A 25,131-nucleotide genomic window follows, 5' to 3' on the forward strand; every position below is an offset into this window, starting at 1 on the left:
TTTGACAAAGCAAATACTTTTATTAACAGTAAATTATATAGATACTTGTACAGTTGTGAAGAATTTGAGTGATACACATATCTTTTAATGCTTTTGGTGTAACGTCAAGTACGTGTACATAGAGAAAGTCAAATCGCCTTTTCAGCCTCACATCCGTTTTAACCCGAGACACCAATATAATTACAACAGATATGATCGAGGGATTATATTGATTTAGGGTTGATACGGTGTGGGAATTTGCAAAAGCAATATCATACAAACTTCATACTATACCTCAGGTCATGTTTTTAAGTGACGTTATACAGGTAAGGGGTTTGCTAAAGCAGTGACTGATACCGATGATATGACGTCATTTAGATCAAAGGTGTCAAAACGTGTGTAACAGTGAATGATATTGGCATCGATATCATCCCGGATAGAAGAGACAGCACGACTGCCGTTGCCTGTATTTCAAACATAATTAATCAGTACTGTGAAAGTACTTTTATTCGTGGGGTACCAATTTTCGTGGTTTTCGTGGATGACTTTATCCACGAATTCAAGTATCCAACAAAATAAAACAGCCATTGTCCAAAATCAAGACATGGAAAGATTCCCATGTAGGTTTAACTACTGGTATGATCTATTGAACGCCAAATCTGAGAATACTTAAATAGCAGTCACAGAACTACAATTGCATGCAGGATAATATACCCATTTAATCTTTAATAACCTAAACTGTACAACTCTTGATATTTTAATTCTCATAAAAATATTTTCTATCAACGAAAGTCAGATTTCCGGTATTGATATGCTAGTATGATAAAGTGTTCATTTTATATCCTCATAGTTCTCGTACATATGGGAAATTATAATTTCATGCTGGGCTTGATTTTGATAAGAATTATTTGACAATTCAAGATACATTATGTTACTGATTTAGGTGACATGTTTATGGCCTAATAAACACCTTTGATGGTTTTTAATCTGTTGATCACTTTATCTTGAGTTGATTAGTGTTGTCACTACGATTTACATACACGGGTCAATGTTTACTTTGCAATTTCCTTTAATCCAGACTACTAGTATTTGTAACCTTTGTTTCTTAAGGCTTTAATTTTTTATTTTTTTTAAGAAAAATTTAATCCACGAATTTAAAAACCCACGAACATGTATATTTTGCTCAAACCACGAAAATTGATACCCACGAATTAAAGTACTTTCGCAGTATTTACAACTAAGTATATAAAGAACTCTAAATATAGAAAATCCAATGACCAACTATGGTGTTGTCAATATAATGGAATCTTATGTGAAGTGAGTGTTTTCGCTGGCTATTAAACCAGGTTTAGTCCAATATCTACAAAAGAAAATACCTGTACCAAGTCAGGAATATGACAGTTGTTATTCATTCGTTTGATGTGTTTGAGGTTTTGATTTTTCCATTTGATTAGAAACTTTACGTTTAGAATTTTCCTCGGACTACGTTTTATTTTAATATATTACTTTAACCTAATCAGAATTTACCGATATTTTGTTAGTATTTTACAAAATTAATTTTCTTCTACTACAATATTTCTTTCTCGGATGTAATACATTAAAACTGAAAGATGAAACAACTCGATTTAAAATAATCTGTTAAATCATAACGCGCAAATTACAAAACATTGAAGCATCAGATCAAATAATAACAAAAAGTAGACAGTCGTTAAATGAAAGCAAGAAAACATGTCATACTGTAGTAACAATTTATCCTCCAAATATAGAAATAAAGTAAAACAAAAGATATTTTTAAATTTAACAAAATGATTGATCTTAATTAAGGGCTATTTTTTACATGACTGTGCAAAGTTTCTCTATTTTTTATCCAAACAATTTAAAGCTATAGTTGTAGTAAATATTTGCCTTGCAGTAAAACAACAATTCATATTGGATCAAAGTTCGATAAACCTCGCTTTTATCCAAGTTCTAATCAATATCTAACAGATAGTTTATTGTTACCGTGAAAAATTTATTTTATATTGTATATGTACGTTTTGTGAAGATATTACATATAGTCGTTAATATAATTTGTATTTTGGTACTGGCATAACGTTTTGTTTAGTGAACAACCATATGTGTCTTTTTTTACATTTATATATCCTGTAAGAAGAAATGACAATGTTACCACACAACCTTAAATTACCTACATGTAAATGTAAAATTACAGCTTGCTGTTCGGTATGATCCAAAGCTCCGAGTTTAAAGAACATACATTAAACTTTAATGGTTTCCTTTAAACTAATTGTGACTTGGGCGAAAAGTTGTCTCGTTGGCACTCATAACAAATCGTCTTATATCTAAGATGAAATAAGAAAAATAAAAAATAGAACAGAATGTAAGAAAAAAAAGAGAAAAATCCCCCACAAAAAATTTAAATAAGGCAGACATTAAGACGGGAAAAAGAATCAAAACAAACTTTGGTAAGATAAAGCAAAGATAAAAAAAACCCAAAAAAACATCGAAATGGAAAATACTTCTTAAACTTTAAGTGGCACTCTTCATCTTGCTCATTTAAAAGAAAATAAAACTATGAAAACTCGTAAATTATGATGCGTAATAGAGGAACAACCAACTATGAATTTTCAACTTTGACATGCGGATCTTTTTCATGATATATATCTCCTGTCATCAAGAGAAAAAAAAGACTAAAAGTTAAAATTGTAAGCCACAAATTGTGTTTTCCTGTAACGACATTGTCCCCATATTTTCATAAAATCGATTTTCGAATGAACGCCTCCTCGGAGAAAAATAAATAGTAACAATTTAATAATCAAAGCCAATTTATATATTTCGGATGTTTACATATAAATATATATATATATATACATAATATGCTACACAGTTGTTTTATACATCCGAAATATTTCCTTGGAAAAGCTGACGAAGAAACCAAGATATATTTTTTTCAGTGGTTGGATACACAGCGGAGTAGTTTCCTAGGCCTACACTTGTGAATAAACGAATAAACGTATCGTTACCATTCTTGACACATTGGCACCGTAAAAGTGGATAATTGAGTCTGCAAGACTGTTAATTTTCAAAGTATGAATCCCAATTTCTTCTCACAGAATTGATAATATAATATCAAATCCGTTACCTCCTGTGGTGACCGTCATTAAATGGTTAAACGACGTAACGTATCGGTGACTTTTTATGCTAAGTCTTCATAAATGCGATTTATTTACGATAACAAAAGTATTTCTAACTTATAAGTACATGTCTTAAATGACCTAAACATTATCATCAGACTATTTAGAGTGTTAACCCCACAATAGACAAAGACCAACGAAGAAAATGTAAAATGCCTATAATATTTTTAAGTACCCTAGTATCGCTCTATAAACCAATGATTTCTCGATAAGTAGTTCGTCACCGAGTTACATCGAATAGATTTCTATAAATACTGATACATGATACACAATACAGAAAGTCGAAAATAAACTGGCAATAGCTGTGCAAAAACAAAATAGGATCAAAAGACAAACAACAGTATGCAAACACACAACATTTAAAACACCGAACAAGGGGTAATATTGGGCGCTCTAGAAGAGTAGGCAGATCCCGTTGTGCTACTCATATATGTGCAAACCTCATTCAGTAAGTCTCCATTCAACGAAAATATTACCAAATTCTGGTTACGACAATAGAAACATAAACGTCATGTGTGTAACAGATATTTGATAAGGGTCAACCAACTACAAAATGTAGTGATGAGTTTAGTCGGAAACACTATTCAAATGAATATATCTTGACTACTTAAGAAATAATTATTAACCAATTATTAAAGGCATGGAATAATTAGTCGTTTCAAATCCATTCAAAATTTAGTATAATTCAAACTACATATAGCAATATAAATAACAATAAAAAGATTTGGACCATTTTAAAAAAAAATTATTTGTAGCAGTTCAGTGTATCTGTATTTCCGTTGTTTTCCTCTTATATTGGATGCGTTTCCCTTGGTTTGAATTTGTGGCCCGGATTTGTTTTTGCTTAATCTATGTATGACTATTGAACAGTGGTATACTACTGTTGCCTTTAATTACTGCACCAGATAGGCATACCGATATATTTTGTAATCTCTTCAATGGTGATCGGGAACACACTATTTGAAATTGATATCAAACTTTAATGGGTTGATCAAACCAAAAACGACTAAAAAAGTATTTAAACCCGGACAAAATTTATAACTTAAATCATCGCCTTCTTATTATATTACGCAATTAATAAACAAACTGGGTTTTGTTTTGCGCTAAAATACATTTACTTTTTTGTTCTTATTTTTTATTAGGTAATTCGAACTTAGAAATTTAAATTTGTAACTAATTGTGTTCGTTCACAAAATAACAACTTACCTTTTCACAGATAAAACGAAACGAGCTGATACAGTCATCGTCATTCCATTGATTCAGAAATCCATTAAGCTTTCGTATTGCAAGGCAATGTTCATTTCCAAATCGATTGTTTGGAGCATCGACAGTCCAATCATTAAAGGTTACCACAGTCTGACTACTTGCCCATATCCAATCGCCTTCATTTTGTATGTCTGTTCCGCCTAACCAGAAGCCTAAGGCAATGATATATCATTTATAAATATATTTGTAAACAAATCAAAATCTATTTTTTGATATAAACAAAGGCTTTACTAGCGATTTCAGTTATAGTTTGTCACAAAATGAAAGTAACGTTTTATAAATTTTCTGCGAAAAACAGATTGTGAAGTTTTACTGTAGTTTACGTTGTTAATCATAAAAGTGATTAATCTAACATGCTTAATCATTAATTCGATATACTTAATATGTTGTTTCATTAATAGACCTTACAAAACCTTCGTTGCATTGATTCCTTAGCGTGCACGGAACAGTAAATGAATATAACGCTTTATAAATTGCGTGCGTCCGAAACAGTTCTCTTGATTTATCTTCATCAGGAAAGCTCAAACCTTAACATTTTAAATTGAATATATTGAAATGTAAATGACTTACAAGTATTTACACTCCGACGATTTAGGGTTAAAAGAGCTGAAGGAATTTAAAAATACGTATAGAACCGTAAGGAGCTATGATATATGACCAAATGGGCCCTAAAACGAAAAGGTAAATTCATCCAATTTCAACTTTGTTTGAGGAAGTTAGGACCCTAATGTCCTAATGATTTCTTTTAATCTATGATCGAGGAACTTTGGAATAGTTTGAAAATATCATGTCATTTTCGAATCATTATCGGCATCGACCCAGCGCTATATCAAAGTAAGAATTGTCAGCTTGGGATTATTAATCTCGTGCATTGCATACATTACAAATCGATCAACTTATTTTACGGGCCTGTTACCTTTCGAAAAAGTTGATTAGTTAAGTTATATAAATAAATAACGAAAATTCGCATACATAGACTTACTTAAAATCTTAAAGTTTCAGTTCGTTGGAAATAAGAATTAAAAAGTGATGTCTATTAAGAATTTCCATTGCAATCAATATACATACTTAATGCAAATGCAGTTGCTTTTGTCTTCAAAAAGTCCTTTTCACAACTGGATTTTACCTCTGCAAGCATTCCGTCTTTATTTTCGCATATAATCTAGAATAGATATGTAATTTTATAATGTGCATTTGTATTACATTGCCAAATTATGTGTGTGCCTTTCCAAAGTCAGGAGCCTGTAGATCAGGGGTTGTTGTTGGTCTTGGTCTATCATATTTGTTTATCTTTTAGAGGTTTATAAGTAAATCAAGCCGTTCGTTTTAACGTATGGTTTGTTGTTGTACAGTTTGTTCTTTAAAAGCTGACAATTTGTTATAGGTTTTACTCATTGCTAAGGTGACCTTATATTTAGTTAGCTTCGTTCTATGCCATTTGGTATTTGGTGGATATCGGGCTTCAAATAATGTATTGTATTAGAGTCAGACTAGAGACATAGACGAATCCACTATTGTATTAATGTTTGTCACTATTCATTATCATATTTTTTAATGGGTAATGTTACAGGCTTGACAGATGGATTAAAACACTACCTTCTGTAATGGAACTCTTGAGTTGAACCCCAAAGCTTCCATCTATAACTTTTTATAATCTTGGTTCGTACTTTACAATAGTTTTAAAAGTAATATGAGAATGAATACTGTAAACAGTTTTGTTTGTACTGTGGGAGAACAAGTATTACCGTTTTATAGATGGCAAGTTGAATGCATGTTTTGTAATCATAACGAAAAAATAAATGATGCTTTTTTGAGTATACGATAGGCGCATATATACATATCAAATATGTTCTTGCTAGAAAAAAAACGAACGTTTGTTCAAACTCTCTTTGTTTATAATATTGAATACAATGAGTGTATTTTGCTACAAACAATGTTTTTTTTTTATCCAGCATGATTACATAGTTTCGTAATTTGTTTTTGAAATAAGGGAGACGTATATATATAAGAGCACTACTCTTGTTTCCTTACCCTCAATTATTGAATGACTTGTAATTTCGTTTTCATGTATCTACGTTTGTATCCATACATAGCTAATTATTTGATATAAGATAACTTCACGAAACACTGGTATTAGAATACATCACGGGTTTGAGCTTTTAATGTACATTTAATTGGTAAATAGACGCTGTAAATTAAGTAAACACATTTAAGGTTAATACAACAATTACTACAAAACAGAATAACCTTAATGAATAAGAAATTGTCGTATATGAATTTAGTCGATTGTCGTGTTCCGAATAAAATGGAAAGCCCCTCGATAGTTCCTTTAAACCAGATAAAATTGTATCTTCGTTTCCATAAAAGACTAGTCCATTTTGATGATTCAGAAGCAGGCTATGGTGTGCTCGATCAGAACAATTTAATGGTGTAGTACTTACCTTTGCTTCGTTCCAAGTTCTTTCGGAATCACTGAAGAAGTAGCATTTTGTTTCATACTGTATCCATCCGCTTTGGCATGAAAGTGAACCTGCAAGTGTAGCGAAAACTTATTAGAAATTACAAACTTACTTGAATATACAAATGTTACTCATTCTAATGTATTAAACAATACAGTTAATGTTATATTCCTATATCTGGTATATGACCCTGTACATAGTTTTAAAGAAAATTTGGTTATTTGGAATTTTTTATTCTTTTTTTTATTTTAAAAATATTAAATAAAAATTTCTCTAATAGGCATACATTTGGATTTTCAATTGAACATATACATATGACTTATAGCTACAAGTGTTCGTCGGGTGAAAATAATGTCAAATACGTAATATTTCCGCCTGAAATACAGACAGAATTTTCATTTTTTTCTTACATTTTTGTAATTGATAAAAAGAGGTAGCAGTAGTATATCGGTATTCAAAAGCGAACAGTTTGATAACAACTGTTATATTCCTGACTTGATACAGGACATTTTAAGAAAGGTAGTGGGTTGAACCTGGTTTCAAGGCTAGAAAAACCTCCCGCTTTATGACAATGGTAAAAAAATAGAACGAGACAAAAATACAGCCCAAACACACGCAAGAACATTCATCTGTGATATTGTATTTTCTGATGGAATCAGTGTGTTTCTTCACAAAACAAGAATCATTATAACCCAAAACAAGAATTTTATTTCGACGATTCCCATTTTTATAGAAAAAGCTCTGTTTAAGAGATGGTTAATTCGATCTTTTGATTGAGCATTGGGAACAGTAGTGTAAAACGTAGACAAACCAAAGGTCTTAATGTCACTGCAAATTGCAGATTGAGATCAGAGATTTAGCAGTAGATCTTTAGAATTGTTGAGAATCCCCAACTGATTGTCACCACTGGTTGAATATATCGCATCACAGTATTTCATAAGTTCATCTTTCACTGTAGAAAGAAGAGTAATTTACACTTTAGAAAGATTTTTAGTCGAACATCTTTATGATCCAGCTATGTATCGTTCTTTAAACGGAGTTTTGTGAAGTTCTGATATCCAGTATACTGATTGTAGATTTTCTTCGTTTTCTTTGATGTTAATGACACATGAAAGAAGGAGAGAATTTTGATTTTGTAAAATATTGTCCTTTATAAGTGATGTTAAAGAATATGTAGGATTACCCGTTGTGTTACTGTGCTCTTTTATGAGACATTGCAATTAATGGTTTTTATATATGAAGAGAATATTATTGGAGGCTTCATCTGCTTGAACAATGACATATTTGTCGTGCAGAGAGGACAAAGCATCTACAACCTCAGGGTTCTAAAATGGGTCAGAAATCCTTTTGCTAAAAGTATATCATGATTTGTGAATGCGCTTCTGAATGCATGATCGAATATCTTTGATACATTCATACAAAGTGTCAAGTTCTAGAACGTCTGGTTTGCACTTTACCCATTTTCTAGCTTAATCCTCAACTGCATCCATCAGTTACTGACATTAATAAGAGATATCCTTTTTTGGTTGACTCCTTCACATAGATTTTCATTGACAATGAACAGCTAGCGGAAATAGCAGATTTATCTGTGTGTAATGTGTTTTTTTTTTTCAAACAAAAACGTTCAAATCTGTTAATTACTTTTCATTTGTATGCTAAAAACTTTCGATACCAGTAGATTTTTCGCATAAACATTTGATTATAACGTGCACACATGTCTAATATGAAGCTTTCGAGCTTCATGCAAAATGTTCTTCGGTCGATGGTTTACATTCCAGCAGAAAAAAGAACCATTCAATTATCAAAGAAAAAGTCAATTCGATTAAGTATTGTCGCTAACGAGCACAAATGGTATACCGTCACCTCTAACTCACCCCTCCTTTCATATTTTTTATTTGTCATTTGTTTAAAGGATATGTGTTATATATTGTAAACAGATATCAATTGTCACAAAATTTGTGATTATTATCCACAAATCATTCAAAACATATATAAATAAATGGTGTATTGCTTCCCATTGGCATTGACAGTACAGCATTAACGCAACGTTTACATCTATAATTAGCCTTAGTTGGAGTCATACACTGTATATAACAATCAAACATGATATATGGCATCGTATGTTTAATCTCTTAAAAAAGGGGGAAAAGAGATGAAAATTTACCTGTGGACTTCTTCATCATTAGTGCCTCCTTTAAAAACTCACTTTGTGGACAACAAGATTGGTCTAGATTGCACTGTTTGGTTTTCCTATCAAAACTAGCATAACAGCAGGTTCTCTCTCCGGAACACACGGAACCACACGCGATTGATGATGGCACTATTACTTTCCGTATCGTTGCGCTGCTTGGAAGAATATTTCTGTCTTTAGAATTGATAAAATCACATCTTTCAATTCTTAGTTTTGCACGACAACATGACGACATGAACATAAAAAGTACTGTAGAAAGAACAACATCTAAAATGTTCATACCACGTTCTGTTAGTTTAGTTTAACGTTTACAAAGTATTGAGCTCTCTTACAGACATATAGCCATGATACCATCCTGACAGATTTCAATAAAAGTCATTTAAATAAATCTATATCAGCGATTCAAACTTGATATGACGTCATTCTTATGGTATACGTGTTCTTTATTTCAGTGGTTGGACTATCATATACCTGAAGCTGCTATGTTACCTTGAACTGTCCAAACCCTACACTTTCTTTAAAAAATATTGGAGAGCTGAAGGTAGCATAATTGAGTCTTACAGGTAAACGATAGTTCAAGGTCTGAAAAAAATCCATAAATTCACACAATGTGTTTCTTCATGTTGAAAATATTGAGTCGGTAATGGAATAATTTAAAAGATACTAGTACTAATATACAATATTTTACTTAAACTATTGCATCAGGTAGGTTTTTCGTCCCTGCAGTTACAATCTACTCGGTAGTCGGTGCTTAAGTATTGGTATATGATTTACATGATAGATTTTCATTATCATTTTTGTTGCTGTCGAAGATATCGAATTGGAATTAAGATCGCAACTCATTTTGGTAAAATCCGCCATCAATTTGCTCTGTTCAATTGTATCAGAATAGAGGTCAAAAGTAAAAACACAAAAATACTGAACTCCGAGGAAAATTCAAAAAGGAAAGTCCCAAATCAAATGACAAAATCAAAAGTTCAAACACATCAAACGAATGGACAACCACTGTCATATTCCTGACTTGGTACAGGCATTTTCTTATGTAGAAAATGGTGGATTGAAAATGAGAATTGGAATCCGTTTGCACCTGAGATCGCACAGTAGGTGATTTTGGGAATTTTTTTGTGTCTGTGATTTACGTTCATCATTCACAAGCAATGTAACGTCTTAAACCAACATTTGCACATACTAACTGTTTTTAAAACCCCTTTGTGAAAATAATTGCTAACGTATATATACACAAAGAATACAAACAGTTATTATAATAACTAAAACTGTATTGATATTTTAAAACATAATCGAATATCTTCATTACTAATAGTACAACAACATTTCTTTAGTGCATAAGAACGGAGGCAACGTCCATTTTCTCTTTGTTATAATTGCTACTCCGCGGATCTGATAAAATAGTACTAGTACTATATTTTACTTGGCTATTATAAAACTTTTAGATCTTCTGATAATAATCTGGTTTAAAACTTTTAGTCAAAGTTGTGACTGAGTAAAGACATATGAAGATAACTCGATCTTAATATTGTTGAAAAAGAGTAGGTACACGATATCACATAAACTTATCATAGTTACCAGGGTTAAAATTGTGTTTGCCAGACGCACCTTTGGTCTACAGATGCGCGATCGAGAACCCAAGCTAGGAGAAAAAAACAACCATCAGTTGAAGAAAATTAAACAGCCCCATGGCCAAAATAAAAAAGAGAAAAAAGATTAACAGCAGTTTACGAAAACGGTTATTTTCTTTTCAGAGACAAATACATAAATAAATTGGCGCAGGGAAGAGTCACAAAGTGATGGTACCAAGATCGACCAACTGAAGAAATTATAACAAGATTGCTCTTTTCACTGAATGTGACATACCGAATCAGACCCAACACCAGTTTTGCAATAGCATGAGAAACACGACGGGCGCCAAATATATGGAGCAAGATTCTTGCTCTTCTAGAGCACATGAGATCGTCCCTTGTTTTTGTTGGGGTTCGTGTAACTTAGTCCTTAGTTTTTTATGGTGTTTTTATCTTAATTTTTCTTTTATCTCTGTCTTTTTCGATTTTTTTGCAATTGCTTGTAAGTTTAAATATCCTTTTGGTGTCTTTGGTTCTATTTTACACCTACCTTTGAAAAAATTTAACAATGTAGAAAGACCGACAAAGTAGGGACAAAAAACCCCGGAAAAGAGACGAAAAAAACCCAAACACTACATAAAAGAGGGACGAAAGATACCAAAGGGACAGTCAAATCATTAATCGAAAATAAACTGACAACCCCATGGCTAAAACTGAAAAAAGACAGACAAACAATAGTACACATGACAGTGATGGGGAGTTTCTTCATTCAATGAGACAATATGAAGATAAGGACTCAAAAGTTTTTTAAAGAAAGCAAAATGTTTACATCCTGACGACAGTCATGTAATCATAATTATGCCAAGTTCTGCTATGCAAGTACAAAGTTGTAGAGCATTGAGGACCCAAAATTCTCAAACGTTGTGTCAAATATGGCTAAGGTAATATATTCCTGGGATAAGAAACCTTATTGTACACCTGCTACGAATATCAAAGTTATCATTCATCATTTACCATAATTTATTTATAATCCAAGTTTTACGAGGACCATTTGCTTTAGTGCATATGTGTCATTTATGATGTCACTGCAAAGAATTTAAACAAGAGGCTCTCAAGAGCCTGAATCGCTCACCTGAATTTTTTTGGTTTAATCTCTCATCAATGATTATTTTGGCTTTCCAATTTATTTAAATGTTCTTTGAATCGTCCTCTTTTCTTCAAAAGCAAAAAAAAATCATTTTCTCCTATGTTCTATTTTAGCCATAGGAGCTATGTTTCTTGACATACAAGGAAATGAAATATAAAATTTATACTAGATACTCTGAAACTCTGAAACTCATTTAGCCTAAGTTTGGCTGAAATTGATACAGCAGTTTCATAAGAGAAGATTTTTTAAAGTAAGTCAACATGATGAACAAATTGTGAAAAAAGTCTTTAAAGGGCAATAACTCCTAAAGAGGTCAATTGACAATTTTGGTCAAATTGACTTATTTGTAGATCTTACTTTGCTGATCATATTTGCTGTTTACAGTTTATCTTTATCTATAATAATATTCAAGATAATGACCAAAAACTGCAAAATTTCCTTAAAATTACCAATTAAGTGGCAGCAACCCAACAATTGGATGTTTGATTCATCTGAAAATTTCAGGGCTGATAGATATTGACCTAATGAACATTTTTACTCCGTCAGATTTGCTCTTAATGCTTTCGTTTTTGAGATATAAGCCAAAAACTGCATTTGACCCCTATGTTCTATTTTAAGTAACGGCGGCCATGTTTTTTGACGGATCAAAAATCAAAGCACACACTTTGTGCAGGATAATCTAAGGAACAATCATGCTAAGTTTTAACCAAATCCATTCAGTAGTTTCAGAGGAGAAGATTTTTTAAAGTTAGCAAATATGATGAACAAATTGTGAAAAATTGTCATTAAAGGACAATAACCCCTTAAGGGGTCAATTGACAATTTTGGTCATATTAACTTATTTGTAGATCTTACTTTGCTGATCTTTTTTGCTGTTTACAGTTTATCTTTATCTATAATAATATTCAAGATAATGACCAAAAACTGCAAAATTTCCTTAAAATTACCAATTAAGTGGCAGCAACCCAACAATGGTTTGTTTGATTCATCTGAAAATTTCAGGGCTGATAGATCTTGACCTAATGAACATTTTTACTCCGTCAGATTTGCTCTAAATGCTTTCGTTTTTGAGATATAAGCCAAAAACGGCATTTGACCCCTATGTTCTATTTTAAGTAACGGCGGCCATGTTTTTTGACGGATCAAAAATCAAAGCACACACTTTGTGCAGGATAATCTAAGGAACAATCATGCTAAGTTTTAACCAAATCCATTCAGTAGTTTCAGAGGAGAAGATTTTTTAAAGTTAGCAAATATGATGAACAAATTGTGAAAAATTGTCATTAAAGGACAATAACCCCTTAAGGGGTCAATTGACAATTTTGGTCATATTAACTTATTTGTAGATCTTACTTTGCTGATCTTTTTTGCTGTTTACAGTTTATCTTTATCTATAATAATATTCAAGATAATGACCAAAAACTGCAAAATTTCCTTAAAATTACCAATTAAGTGGCAGCAACCCAACAATGGTTTGTTTGATTCATCTGAAAATTTCAGGGCTGATAGATCTTGACCTAATGAACATTTTTACTCCGTCAGATTTGCTCTAAATGCTTTCGTTTTTGAGATATAAGCCAAAAACTGCATTTGACCCCTATGTTCTATTTTAAGTAACGGCGGCCATGTTTTTTGACGGATCAAAAATCGAAGCGCACATTTTGTGCAGGATATACTAAGGAACAATCATGTTAAGTTTCATTCAAATCCATTCAGTAGTTTCAGAGGAGAAGATGTTTGAAAAATTGTTAACGACGACAGACGACGACGACGACGACGACGACGACGGACGCCAAGTGATGAGAAAAGCTCACATGGCCTTTTAGGCCAGGTGAGCTAAAAAGTTCTATGAAAGACACCTCAACTGGTCATTTTACGAATGTTTTGTAGAAATCAAATAAAGACATTCTCACTGAGTCTATTAAAAAAAAATTATGTAGTTTTCCTTAAATCCAAGAAGTCTGAAGACCTTAAAGAATCAAGGCATGGAAGTGCAAATAATACACATTTTTTTTTATCTACTCAACGTTTTTGTGACCGATTTCCCCATCCTTATGTAATAGAATTACTCCTGACAGGAAACTACACTGTGGAGATATATTGTCACATTATTTAAATTTAAGAAAAGGCTATCAATAATTGAGATTTAAATTCTTCTTCATTGTATTCCAAGGAAAAGTTTGATGACTCATACTGTAGTGTACCATGAGGATGTATTACTTTAAATGTTTATGGTTGAATTATACATTATCTTTGTATAAGTATTCTTCACCACAAATTACTTAAATAAAACTCTACTCCTAGATTTGCCTTATTTTACTTTAGGGATCCCAATCCCTTAACCTCATATATAGCTATACTAAACTATCCTTTACCTCAAACCGTACCCTAACCCATAACTAAACCTTATACTAGCTCAAACCCTAAAACATCTCCTAACCTAACCATAAACATAAATGAACCCTGTAAGTATTGGGACCCATAAAGTAAAATAAGGCCGATTTCTTTATGCCTTACTATAGATTAAGAAATTATTATGTGCATTCATTATTGCGATTTTGTCATTTTAGACTAAAATGTGATTTCAATTTTACGATTTTTCTCATTTAATGCATATAAAAAAAAAATGTGAGTTTAAATTATTACGTTTACAACTCTGTCGCATTCTTCACAACAGTAAAAACCTGGCAAAATTCATAAATTTACAGTATTTCTTTTGTTTGTTGTTTGTACCTGAAGTCAGAAAATAATATGAATTGTTTCATATTTTGCCATGCAAGAACCTTTTATAGCTAAGGTATACATTTTGTTTATTGTTGAAGACTCACAGTGCCTTCTTTTTGTTTACATTTCTTCCTTTGGTCTTAGTTGGAAAGTGTTCTCATTAGCATTTACACAAAATCTCTGTATTCTTATATAGAGCCAAAACTTCTCTCTAGAGTATGCAAAAAAAAACCCAGAGTTTAAGCAATATGGCTGATGTTTACCTCCAAATTGAGAGCAATTTTTAGTTACGTTACAGGCCTTAAAATTGCACTACCATGGCATAGGTATCAGGTGTTCAGGAAATAAAAACAAATTTCATATTCAAAAAGTTCCCATAACAAAGCCTGACGAAATAATCATATTTTGTATAATTTGATTATTTTACTTGTTATGTATCCATTTGTGAGTACATTTTTTTTTATTGTTAAAGGTATGGGCTCATCAAAATAACAACATGGGCCAAAAAATGAAGACATTACCAAGTTCTCTATGACAAGTACATCATTGGAAGTAAAAGAAAAAATAACATAATTAGTCTCTAAAATACTTTATTTTTTCCTGCCAATAGAACTGACAGAGTTAATGAACATTTAACAACAAATCTCTTCATAATAAATAACAATTAATAAATATAAAAATATTTTCCAGAAAAGATTTTTAAACACTGTTGGAATTACAAATTGACATTTCAGAATCTAATGCATCCTGGGTAATATTTTCAAAAGTGTACACCAAAACGTCCTGATTGGTTAAAAATGTCATAAACAATGGAAATTTAACCAATGATGTGACTTTAATTTCTTTTTGGGGTACAAACAACGAAATTACCCATGATGCTTTAGATTCTAAAACAGCCAATTGACAGAACTTTTTCTCACGAGACTCTACGGTGTTACAAATAAAAACATGTCTTTGAAAGCATACAATAAAACAAGTTATTGCACAAAATAAAGCAATCAATGCCTCTCCTGAGAATGGATGTAATTCTAATAAAAGCTATCACAGAAAATAACAAATAAAACATGAATTGATTCTTATTTACAAGACACATACACAAAGACAACAAACAAACATGTGAGGGGCACATATGTTTGTAAGGTTTGATTGCATGGGATATCTATATGAAATATAATAATTATTTGATGCAAAATGACTACTGCATATATTGCATAAAATAAATGAAAGAAAAACCTCTTGTATTTAATAAAATCTGAATTCATCTCAAAATTTTAAAACTCAATATTTATAAGTCTATTTACCAAAGATATTACCTTTTGCATGAGAATATGTTTTTCGTTTGCTTTTTAGATTTTTTTGCAGCGATATTATATTCAATTTTGACATGTAACTAAATAACTGCAATGAAATTCTTCCCCAAATTAGTGTCACACCTACACTTTGGCATTAATTCTACCAAAAGTTTTGCATGTACCTCAGAATAAAACAAGAATGTGTCCAAAGTACACGGATGCCCCACTCGCACTATCATTTTCTATGTTCAGTGGACCGTGAAATTGGGGTCAAAACTTTAATTTGGAATTAAAATTAGAAAGATCATATCATAGGGAACATGTGTACTAATTTTCAAGTTGATTAGACTTCAAATTCTTCAAAAACTACCTTGACCAAAACTTTAACCTGAAGCGAAGGGATGCACAGACGGATGGACAGACGAATGGAGGCACAGACCAGAAAACATAATGCCCCTCTACTATGGTAGGTAGGGCATAAAAAAATTAAAAATTCTACAGTGAAAAAGCATATGAAATTCAACAAAAAACAAACATTGCATGAAGCATCACTAAGCACATTTTCTAAACCAAATTACCAATGATAATTTTCTTGCATTTTAAATATTTGGTGCATTTTTCATTTTAGAGTGTAATAAATTTTGGCACGTATATATAACATCAGAATAAACATCACAAATTGCAAAAATAACTATGACTGTAATGTCACAAATGAGTGACAGAATTAACTCTTAAAAATATTGCTTTTTATCAGAAGTTTTATGAATGGTTGCAAATAAATTTTAATCAAGCACCAAATCCCATGGAAACCTTCACAGTGAAATAAAATAAAACATGAATTTACCAAAACAAAAACAAGGGAAATCTGACAAAAAGTGGTATTTGTAGCAACCTCTGCATGTTCTGAAAATGAAGATAACAGTACTTAATTAAGAAAAATATCAGAAAGTATGGCTTTTAAAAAAGAAAAATCATATACCTATGGAAAAAGGGAGAATTTTTTAATACTGCAATGCAAAACGTATTAGAGACAAGTAAAGCCTGATTTCTAAAGATTGATTTATAATAAAAGTCCATTTTATGGACTTAGTATATAACTTAGAATTCATACATTCCTGTGTCTAGACACTACTTTCACTCAACATACATGTATCAAACAATTTTCATGCATATTGAATTTGTTGAATAAGATGCACCATCCATTTTAGTACACATCCATCTATAAAAGACATGGAAGTTATTTCTGATTGGCTGCCCTACTGTAAGTTATTCCTGATTGGCTGAAATACTGCAAGTTATTCCTGATTGGCTGCCCTACTGTACATGTCTGCATGTGATATATGATTCTCTAATGTGTCTGATAACTTTGTCAATGAGGATTTCATCTGAAATTAAAAAAAGAGATCATATTTATTTCAAATCTATTTTATATAAATGACTTGCAGAAAGCTCAAGATTACACTTTGCATTGCTAAGTAAACTTGATTTGTGACAGTAAAAAGTCTTCGTAGATTCCAAGCTTATAATTTTGCACTCCAGATCAGTTGTTCGTCTACATAAGACTCATCAGTAGTACTCCAGATCACAGGCCTTGGTAGCTAAGTAGCAAAGTGGTCTAGGAAGTCCAACTTCTGTATCAATGAGGTTGTGAGTTGAAACCCAGTACATGGCAGGCTTGCTCAACTCTGATCTTAATTGACTAGGATAGTCAGTTTTGCTCCCGAAAGTGGGTGGTTCCCTTGGTGCTCAGGCTTCCTCCATCAATTAAAACTGGGGTTAGAAAAATCTTAGTTCTTTGAATAATTTAACATGTTACAAACAGTAAATTTATAGAAAATGATGGGATCAAACATATTTACATTTATTTAGGCCAGGCTTTACATACAATCCAGTTCTCTTACTAAGCAATTAATTGAAAATTACCTGGTCTATCATGGTTATAGAAGAAGATAATATTTCTTTCCATTTATGCATTTCACTTTCATGGAGAGATTGCTGTTGTTTGAGTAGTTGTATCCAGTCTTCTTCAGACTTCGGTACATGGCTGAAATAAATCAAAACACTAGTTTTAATTTCTTGAGATTTAATATTGTACTACACTTGCAATAAAATTACTATGTATTAGTAGGATTTAGAAATTCATTTACTCAAAAGTAGTTATATGTTCAATCAGAGTAGCCAATTTGCACTTATTTTGATGGTTTTCTTTACTTCAATTTTTTTAAGAAACAGACATCAGTTTACATTATGTGTTTATTTTGTAGTCATGTTTGTCATGCATTTTGTATGAAATGGATGTCTTTGACATATTTTAATTTTTCATTTTATTTAAAAAAAAATTTCAGTTGATGTTGCATGCATTTCTTTTATCTGATTCTTTTTTTTTCTAGAATTTTCTAACTAATTTTGTGAACAAAAATTGGTCATATCACAAGGCCACTTACATAGAGGCATATAAATTTATCTTGAAACTTACAAGAAAAAAACCCTGTAAAAGCTGCCTCATGATAGCCTATAAAACTACAAATATTAAACTTACTACAAATCTAAAGTTTCCTTTAAAAAATGTCAGTGTAAAGGGAATAGGGTACTGCATATTAGCTATTCCTATTTTTTTCCCCTCAAAGGCATTAACTTTAAAAGGTTGTACAAAACACCTGGACTAAAATTAATTAGGTTCATTTAATTTTCATAAATCTTTGGACAAATTATTCAATTTGATCCGTTGACAAAAACATTAAAATTTCAAAAAACTTGAACCACTATCATTATCAGAAATATTTCATTGGATACATAGCAGTTTGTCAAACACTAATTTTGCTCATTGAAAAGCTTAACATTTCCATAACAAAAGAACATAATTTGAACGTTCAGCTGATTTATAAAGAGTTATCTCCCTGTAGTGTTATGTACTACCTTAATTATACAAAGTTTAAAGACTGATGTCAAATTTCAAGATATAAATAGGACGACAATATTTCACAAAAAACATTGAACTTACTTTACATTAATACTGGTTTGGGAATGTGGGAAGTACAATATATTGGCATAACCTTCTAGGGACCACAGCTTATAGAACAGAACTGCATTGAATATCACTAACAATACTAATCTGAAAAATATAAACATTATGTTCAATTAATTCAATTACTTACATCCACTTTATTTGGACTCAGGTGGACAGTTGTTCCATTGGCAATCGTACCACATCTCTTTTTTTTCATTTGGACTCAGTTGGACAGTTGTTCCATTGGCAATCGTACCACATCTCTTTTTTTTCATTTGGACTCAGTTGGACAGTTGTTCCATTGGCAATCATACCACATCTCTTTTTTTTTTCATTTGGACTCAGTTGGACAGTTGTTCCATTGGCAATCGTACCACATCTCTTTTTTTTTTTCATTTGGACTCAGTTGGACAGTTGTTCCATTGGCAATCATACCACATCTCTTTTTTTTCATTTGGACTCAGGTGGACAGTTGTTCCATTGCCAATCAAACCACATCCCTTTTTTTTTTTCATTTGGACTCAGATGGAAAGTTGTTCTATTGGCAATCGTACAAAATCTCTTTTTTTTCATATATAAAAAAACTGGTTTGACACATGTTTTATACACTAATGTACTTGAAAAGCAATTCTACATGTCAGATATTTATAAACAAAAGATTGCAATTGTCAAGTCTGGTATTGAATGGATTACTATAAATGCTTACATCCACTTCATTTGATCTCAGATAGATAGTTATCCAATTAGCAACCATTATTAATTAACTGGAGCTTATTTGACTAAATACGAGTAAAACTGCCAAATCGATAATTTTGTCCTATAAGGCCAATACGGATTTTTCCGTATTGGCCCGGGTTTAGCAAGCCCAATATTAGCATATTCGATTAGCTCTAGACTAATCGGTTGAAATCCCGATAACTCTAGAGAACTACGGCTAGTGTCGTCTGACAGGAGAAAATGACAACAAAACGATGGAGCAATAGCTCTATAAAAAATATAGATGATGCGATGGATGCGTTAGTTGAAGACTATTTTCACTACGACGATTTATCTAATAGGGAGGCAGAGTACATCAAGAGAAATCTCGCGGATGTCAATGGGGAAGGAAATTTGATTCTGGAAGAAGTTGATTCAGCGAATTTCAACTTCCCAAATGAAATTCTGCAGGACATTGAAAATGCACAGAATCATGAGATTGACGAATCAGACAAAGAAAATAGCTCGAGTAGCAAGAGGTTTCGCTCTGTCACTGATGAAGACACTGACTCTTTTCTAGCTTTAAGTGTTAACAAGAACACAAAAACTAAAACAAAGAGTGACTTGAAAGTGATGCTGGATTTTTTCATATCTGTTGGAGAAATGCGTGATTCAGTGGAAATACCTGCCAAAGACTTGGACAGTCTGTTATCAAGATTTTTTCTTGGAGTCCTGAAGAAAAATGGTGACGAATATGAGCCTGACTCTTTATCCTCTATGTTCAACAGCTTGGATAGACATTTGAAGGACTCAAAAAGTAGTATAAGGTACGATTATTTTCATGTAGATTATTTGATATCTGTGAGACATGTAACTCCCTTGTCTTGATATAGCATGATAGCCTTTGCATTATTCTGTCAAGCATTATGACTCGAATATTCAGTGCCAATATTTTAATTTTAGCCTTGTGTCATTTTTTTTGGTAAAAACTATATATATCATCTGGGTCAATGTGGTTTTGATGATCTTAAGCTTGTGTACAATGAATATTCCTTGGTTTCTCTTTGCTATAAGTATAAAACATGTACATACAAAAATTACATGTCAGATATTATGCATATCTTTTCTTTAATGTTTCAGTATTAAAAAGGATCCTGAGTTCAACCACACAAGACGGGTATTAGAAGCGAAGCGAAAGGCATTAAAGTCATTGGGCAAGGGCAGTAAGCCAAACAGAGCTGAACCTTTGACGACTGAGGAAATCCAAATCTTGAGGGAGAAAGGCGTTATTGGAACACGTAAGTTTAAAAAAAATGTTGTATTCCAGCGTGTCAGTCAGTAACTTTTAATTAAACATTTTTCTAACCTTGTGGCAAACAAATTATTTTATTTCCTTGTCGCCCTCTATCCATCCCTGATTATTAAATGGTTGTTCTAATAAAAAATGTTTAAAATACACATAAGGTCTTGAACAATGAGAGTGTCTCCAGAGGTCTTTTGCATTTTGATACAGTATTTGTCCTTTAAATACTATTTTAAGTTGGATATTTACATTAAGATACATGTATTTTAGTTAAGTTCTTTTTTTTTTTATTTTTCCAGAAAACCCTGATGCATTACTGAATGCTGTGTTTTTAAATAATGCAACATACTTTGGTCTACGAGGTCGACAAGACCATGTTAACATGACATGGGGAGATGTCAAGTTAAAAGCTACATCTGATGGAAAGGAGTATTTGGAATTTAATGGTGAGATTATGTTATGATTTCCATCATTTAAATAGTTGATATTTTAAATCTTTTAGAAATCACAGAATATATACTTCTGTGGATAATGGATGTACATGTACAACAGTCCTGACAAAAGTTGGTAATTTGTGCTTTTAAGGATATTAACCATTGTTTTATATTTATCAAAACAAATCTTATTTACTATGCAATACATGTTTTTTGTTATATAAAAGTGAAAGTTTTGTACAGACAGGAAGGATAATTCTTCTTTAAATATTGACATAAGCATACTTTTTTCAGAAAGAAGCACCAAAACCCGTAGTGGAGCAAAAAGCAGGGATTTCCGGGATATTACGCCAAAGATTTTCGGGGAAGGAGGAAGTAATTGCCCTATTCATGTTTACAAGGAATACAAACGGCATAGACCTCAAGACACATTAACTGATGAACATAGATTTTATTTGAGGCCTTTAGATAATAAACATGAGGAAATATGGTACACTCGCCAAACCATAGGCAAAGATAAATTAGGTAAAATGGTAAAAAATATGGCAGAAAAAGGAGATCTTCAAGGAAGAAAGGTTAATCATTCGGGACGTAAAACTTTTGCTACCACACTACTTCAAAATGGTAGACCTGCCAATGAAGTTGCTCAATTAGGAGGCTGGAAAGGCATTAGTACCTTAACTCATTATTCAGTACCGTCTATTGAACAACAGCAACAAGCTTCTCACACAATATCTAAGGTCATGTTGCCGAACTCAGATTTACAGACGACATCAGATTCAGAGGAACCTTGTGAACTTTCAAACTCAAATACATTAGTTCATAATAATTTAAATGCAAATGTATCAAATACAAATAATCAAACTGCTAACAAACATGACAACCCAATGGCCATGTTTGCAGGTGCAACTATAACAGGTGGTGTTTTCAATATTAACATATACTCAGGGGAAAGAAAGAATACTATAAACTGCAGCCAAGAGCTTTAATCTGAAAACTAGATAAAAACATGTTTTTTACTTGTTGTGTTTATTTACTGTTGATTATTTAATAAAATTGTTACTATTTTATTGTTTTGATTAAAATCCTCAATTTTCATTGATACATATTCAAATCACTACTATTGAAGTCCTGAATGTCAGATTTTCACACTATTTTCAATCTTCATATTGGCCCGGCTAGAGTTCATATTGGACTGGTTAATTAATAAAGGTATCATTGCGTAACAATTTTCATATTGGCTTAGTTATAGGTCCTCGGGCAGCCATATTGGCCTTCGGCTTCGCCTCAGGCCAATATGGTACCCTCGGACCTATAACTAAGCCAATATGAAAATTGTTACGCAATAATACCATATAACGCATCACCTTTTTTTGTATATATATGAATGCAAAGAATATGTATTCTAAAGAAAATCAAAAAGCTTGCCATTTCTCAGATATTTGAAAGAAAATTATATATCAAGATTATTATCTATCATTTAAGTGAAAAGATAAAATCATTGCTAACTCCAAAGATATTCTGTATAATTTAACATGATGTAGTGAATTAAAGTTATTTTAAATGGAACATCTCATAATAAGACAGTCTTGTGTTATAGTCAAAAGTCTTGGCATCTTTGGAGGGAAAGAACAAACAAGCTGACTATCTGAAATTCTAATGCAACAACGTTTGTAACGTTCATTTTGATTGGATAACGTTACTTTTTTAGATGGCATCAATTGATGCTATGGGACGTACACGCAAGTGCAGACGGCATATGACAGATTTTAATTACATGTTTTAACGTTGTTTTCTGTCAGTTTCATTAGAATGGAGATAATAATATTGTATTTTAAGCTCCGATGGCATTAATTGGGGATTTGATGGTGGCAAATACCCGTTTACTGTCTCTGCTAACACGTCACCAGTAAACTTAATTTGCGACCATAAATCCCCAATTGATGCCATCAGAGCTTAAAATACAATACAGTTATCTCCCAATTCTATTCATTTGTTAATAAAGATGTGAGTTCAAAATTCAAAGTTTTTTTTTCTAATTTCATGAATCCAATGATCTTATTTTAAAAATATTTATAGGAACTTACATAACTAAAATCACTCGGACTAGAGTATCTGCGTTGAGTTTAGATAATCCTTCTTCTTTGTACACTGTATGTACAGAGGCAACTGAAAAAAAAACAATTACAACTATTAACTTTTAATATTATTGAGAAAAAAAAACCATTTTGCAGATGTTTTGGCATCAAGCCTTTGTAAGTTTCTATATTTTCTCTATTAACTTTGTGTTTGATAATGATTGCTTTGTCATAATTTTTATAATACTGCACATTTAGATCTATAATAAGAATAAACCAGATGCTCCGCAGGGCGTAGCTTTATACGACCGCAGAGGTTGAACCCTGAACGGTTAGGGCAAGTATGGACACAACATTCAAGCTGGATTCAGCTCTAAATTTGGATTGTGATTAAATAGTTGACACAGCATATGTTTCTGACACAGAATGAATGTGTTCTAATGAACTTAAAATTTTTGTTTCTCTTAGAGCAATTCACTATGCTGTTGAATATTAATCCTCTCAAAAAAATGTTTGAAGAAATTTTCTTTTTTATTTATGAAATTTCAAATGAGAAAAATTGAACCCAATTTTTTTAATCACATCCCCCTTTCCCTTATTCCAAAACTAATCTCAATTAAAATTTCTAATGGAGTTTGCAACAATAACTACTCATTTAAATACATCATAAAATATTAAGATGTAAAAAAACTGCTTGTTATCACTGAATGGTAAAGATTATTTTAATTTATCAGTTGGTAGTAAAAAGTGAATATACATTGTATATTGTATATAACAAAGATTTAAGTTGATTCTGGACAAAGAAAGATAACTCCAATTAAAAAAAAAATCTTGCTATTGCACAATATTTTGCAATTAGATATTTCTTGCTTACTATTCTGGACAAAGAAAGATAACTCTAATTTAAAAAAAATTTGATATTTCACAATATTGTGCAATTAGATATTTCTTGCCATTGCGCAATACTGTGCAATTGAAAAGACTTGCTATTGCACAATACTTAATATAATAATTTTAGATCCTGATTTGGACCAACTTGAAAACTGGGCCCATAATAAAAAATCTAAGTACATTTTTGGATTCAGCATATCAAAGAACTTCAAGATTTCAATTTTTGTTAAAATCAGACTAAGTTTAATTTTGGACCCTTTGGACTTTAGTGTAGACCAATTTGAAAACAGGACCAAAAATGAAGAATCTACATACACAGTTAGATTTGGTATATCAAAGAACCCCATTTATTCAATTTTTGATGAAATCAAACAAAGTTTAATTTTGGACCCCAATTTGGACCAACTTGAAAACTGGGCCAATAATCAAGAATCTAAGTACATTTTTAGATTCAGCATATCAAAGAACCTAACTGATTCATTTTTTGTCAAAATCAAACTAAGTTTAATTTTGGACCCTTTGGACCTTAATGTAGACCAATTTGAAAACGGGACCAAAAGTTAAGAATCTACATACACAGTCATGACAGTTAGATTCAGCATATCAAAGAACCCCAATTATTCAATTTTGATGAAATCAAACAAAAGTTTAATTTTGGACCCTTTGGGCCCCTTATTATGTTGGGACCAAAACTCCCAAAATCAAACCCAACCTTTCTTTTATGGTCATAAATCTTGTGTTTAAATTTCATAGATTTCTATTTACTTATACTAACGTTATGGTGCGAAAACCAAGAAAAATGCTTATTTGGGTCCCTTTTTGGCCCCTAATTCCTAAACTGTTGGGACCTAAACTCCCAAAATCAATACCAACCTTCCTTTTGTAGTCATTAACAT

At 31.8% G+C, this 25,131-nt stretch overlaps 2 protein-coding genes across 4 annotated transcripts in view; one reads left to right on the forward strand and one right to left on the reverse strand.

The window, feature by feature from the left end:
* Positions 1-16,976: 16,976 nt before the first annotated feature.
* LOC139523448 (protein Aster-B-like) overlaps positions 16,977-25,131 on the reverse strand; it is a 42,436-nt gene continuing 34,281 nt past the window's right edge. For all 3 annotated transcript variants that reach the window (XM_071317495.1, XM_071317496.1, XM_071317498.1), the window contains exons 13-16: positions 23,354-23,435; positions 18,828-18,938; positions 17,750-17,870; positions 16,977-17,211 (exon numbers count right to left, since the gene is read on the reverse strand). In XM_071317495.1, the coding sequence (XP_071173596.1) occupies positions 17,122-17,211; positions 17,750-17,870; positions 18,828-18,938; positions 23,354-23,435 (404 nt within the window). In that variant the 3' untranslated portion in view covers positions 16,977-17,121. The remainder of the gene's footprint in view (positions 17,212-17,749; positions 17,871-18,827; positions 18,939-23,353; positions 23,436-25,131) is intronic.
* Positions 19,655-22,334, forward strand: LOC139523449 (uncharacterized protein KIAA1958-like). The gene is made up of 4 exons (XM_071317499.1): positions 19,655-20,356; positions 20,670-20,827; positions 21,132-21,278; positions 21,561-22,334. The coding sequence occupies exons 1-4, from the start codon at positions 19,791-19,793 to the stop codon at positions 22,253-22,255; spliced, it is 1,566 nt and encodes a 521-aa protein (XP_071173600.1). The 5' UTR covers positions 19,655-19,790; the 3' UTR covers positions 22,256-22,334.

The sequence above is a fragment of the Mytilus edulis genome, chromosome 5, assembly GCF_963676685.1.
Source record: "Mytilus edulis chromosome 5, xbMytEdul2.2, whole genome shotgun sequence".
Lineage (NCBI taxonomy): Eukaryota > Metazoa > Mollusca > Bivalvia > Mytilida > Mytilidae > Mytilus > Mytilus edulis.

Excerpts from the sequence above, each read along its gene's own strand:
- LOC139523449 (XM_071317499.1), top strand. The coding sequence starts at position 19,791 with ATGACAACAAAACGATGGAGCAATAGCTCTATAAAAAATATAGATGAT. Across the intron at positions 20,357-20,669 it reads GACTCAAAAAGTAGTATAAG|TATTAAAAAGGATCCTGAGT; the intron begins GTACGATTATTT and ends TTAATGTTTCAG. Across the intron at positions 21,279-21,560 it reads GGAGTATTTGGAATTTAATG|AAAGAAGCACCAAAACCCGT; the intron begins GTGAGATTATGT and ends TACTTTTTTCAG.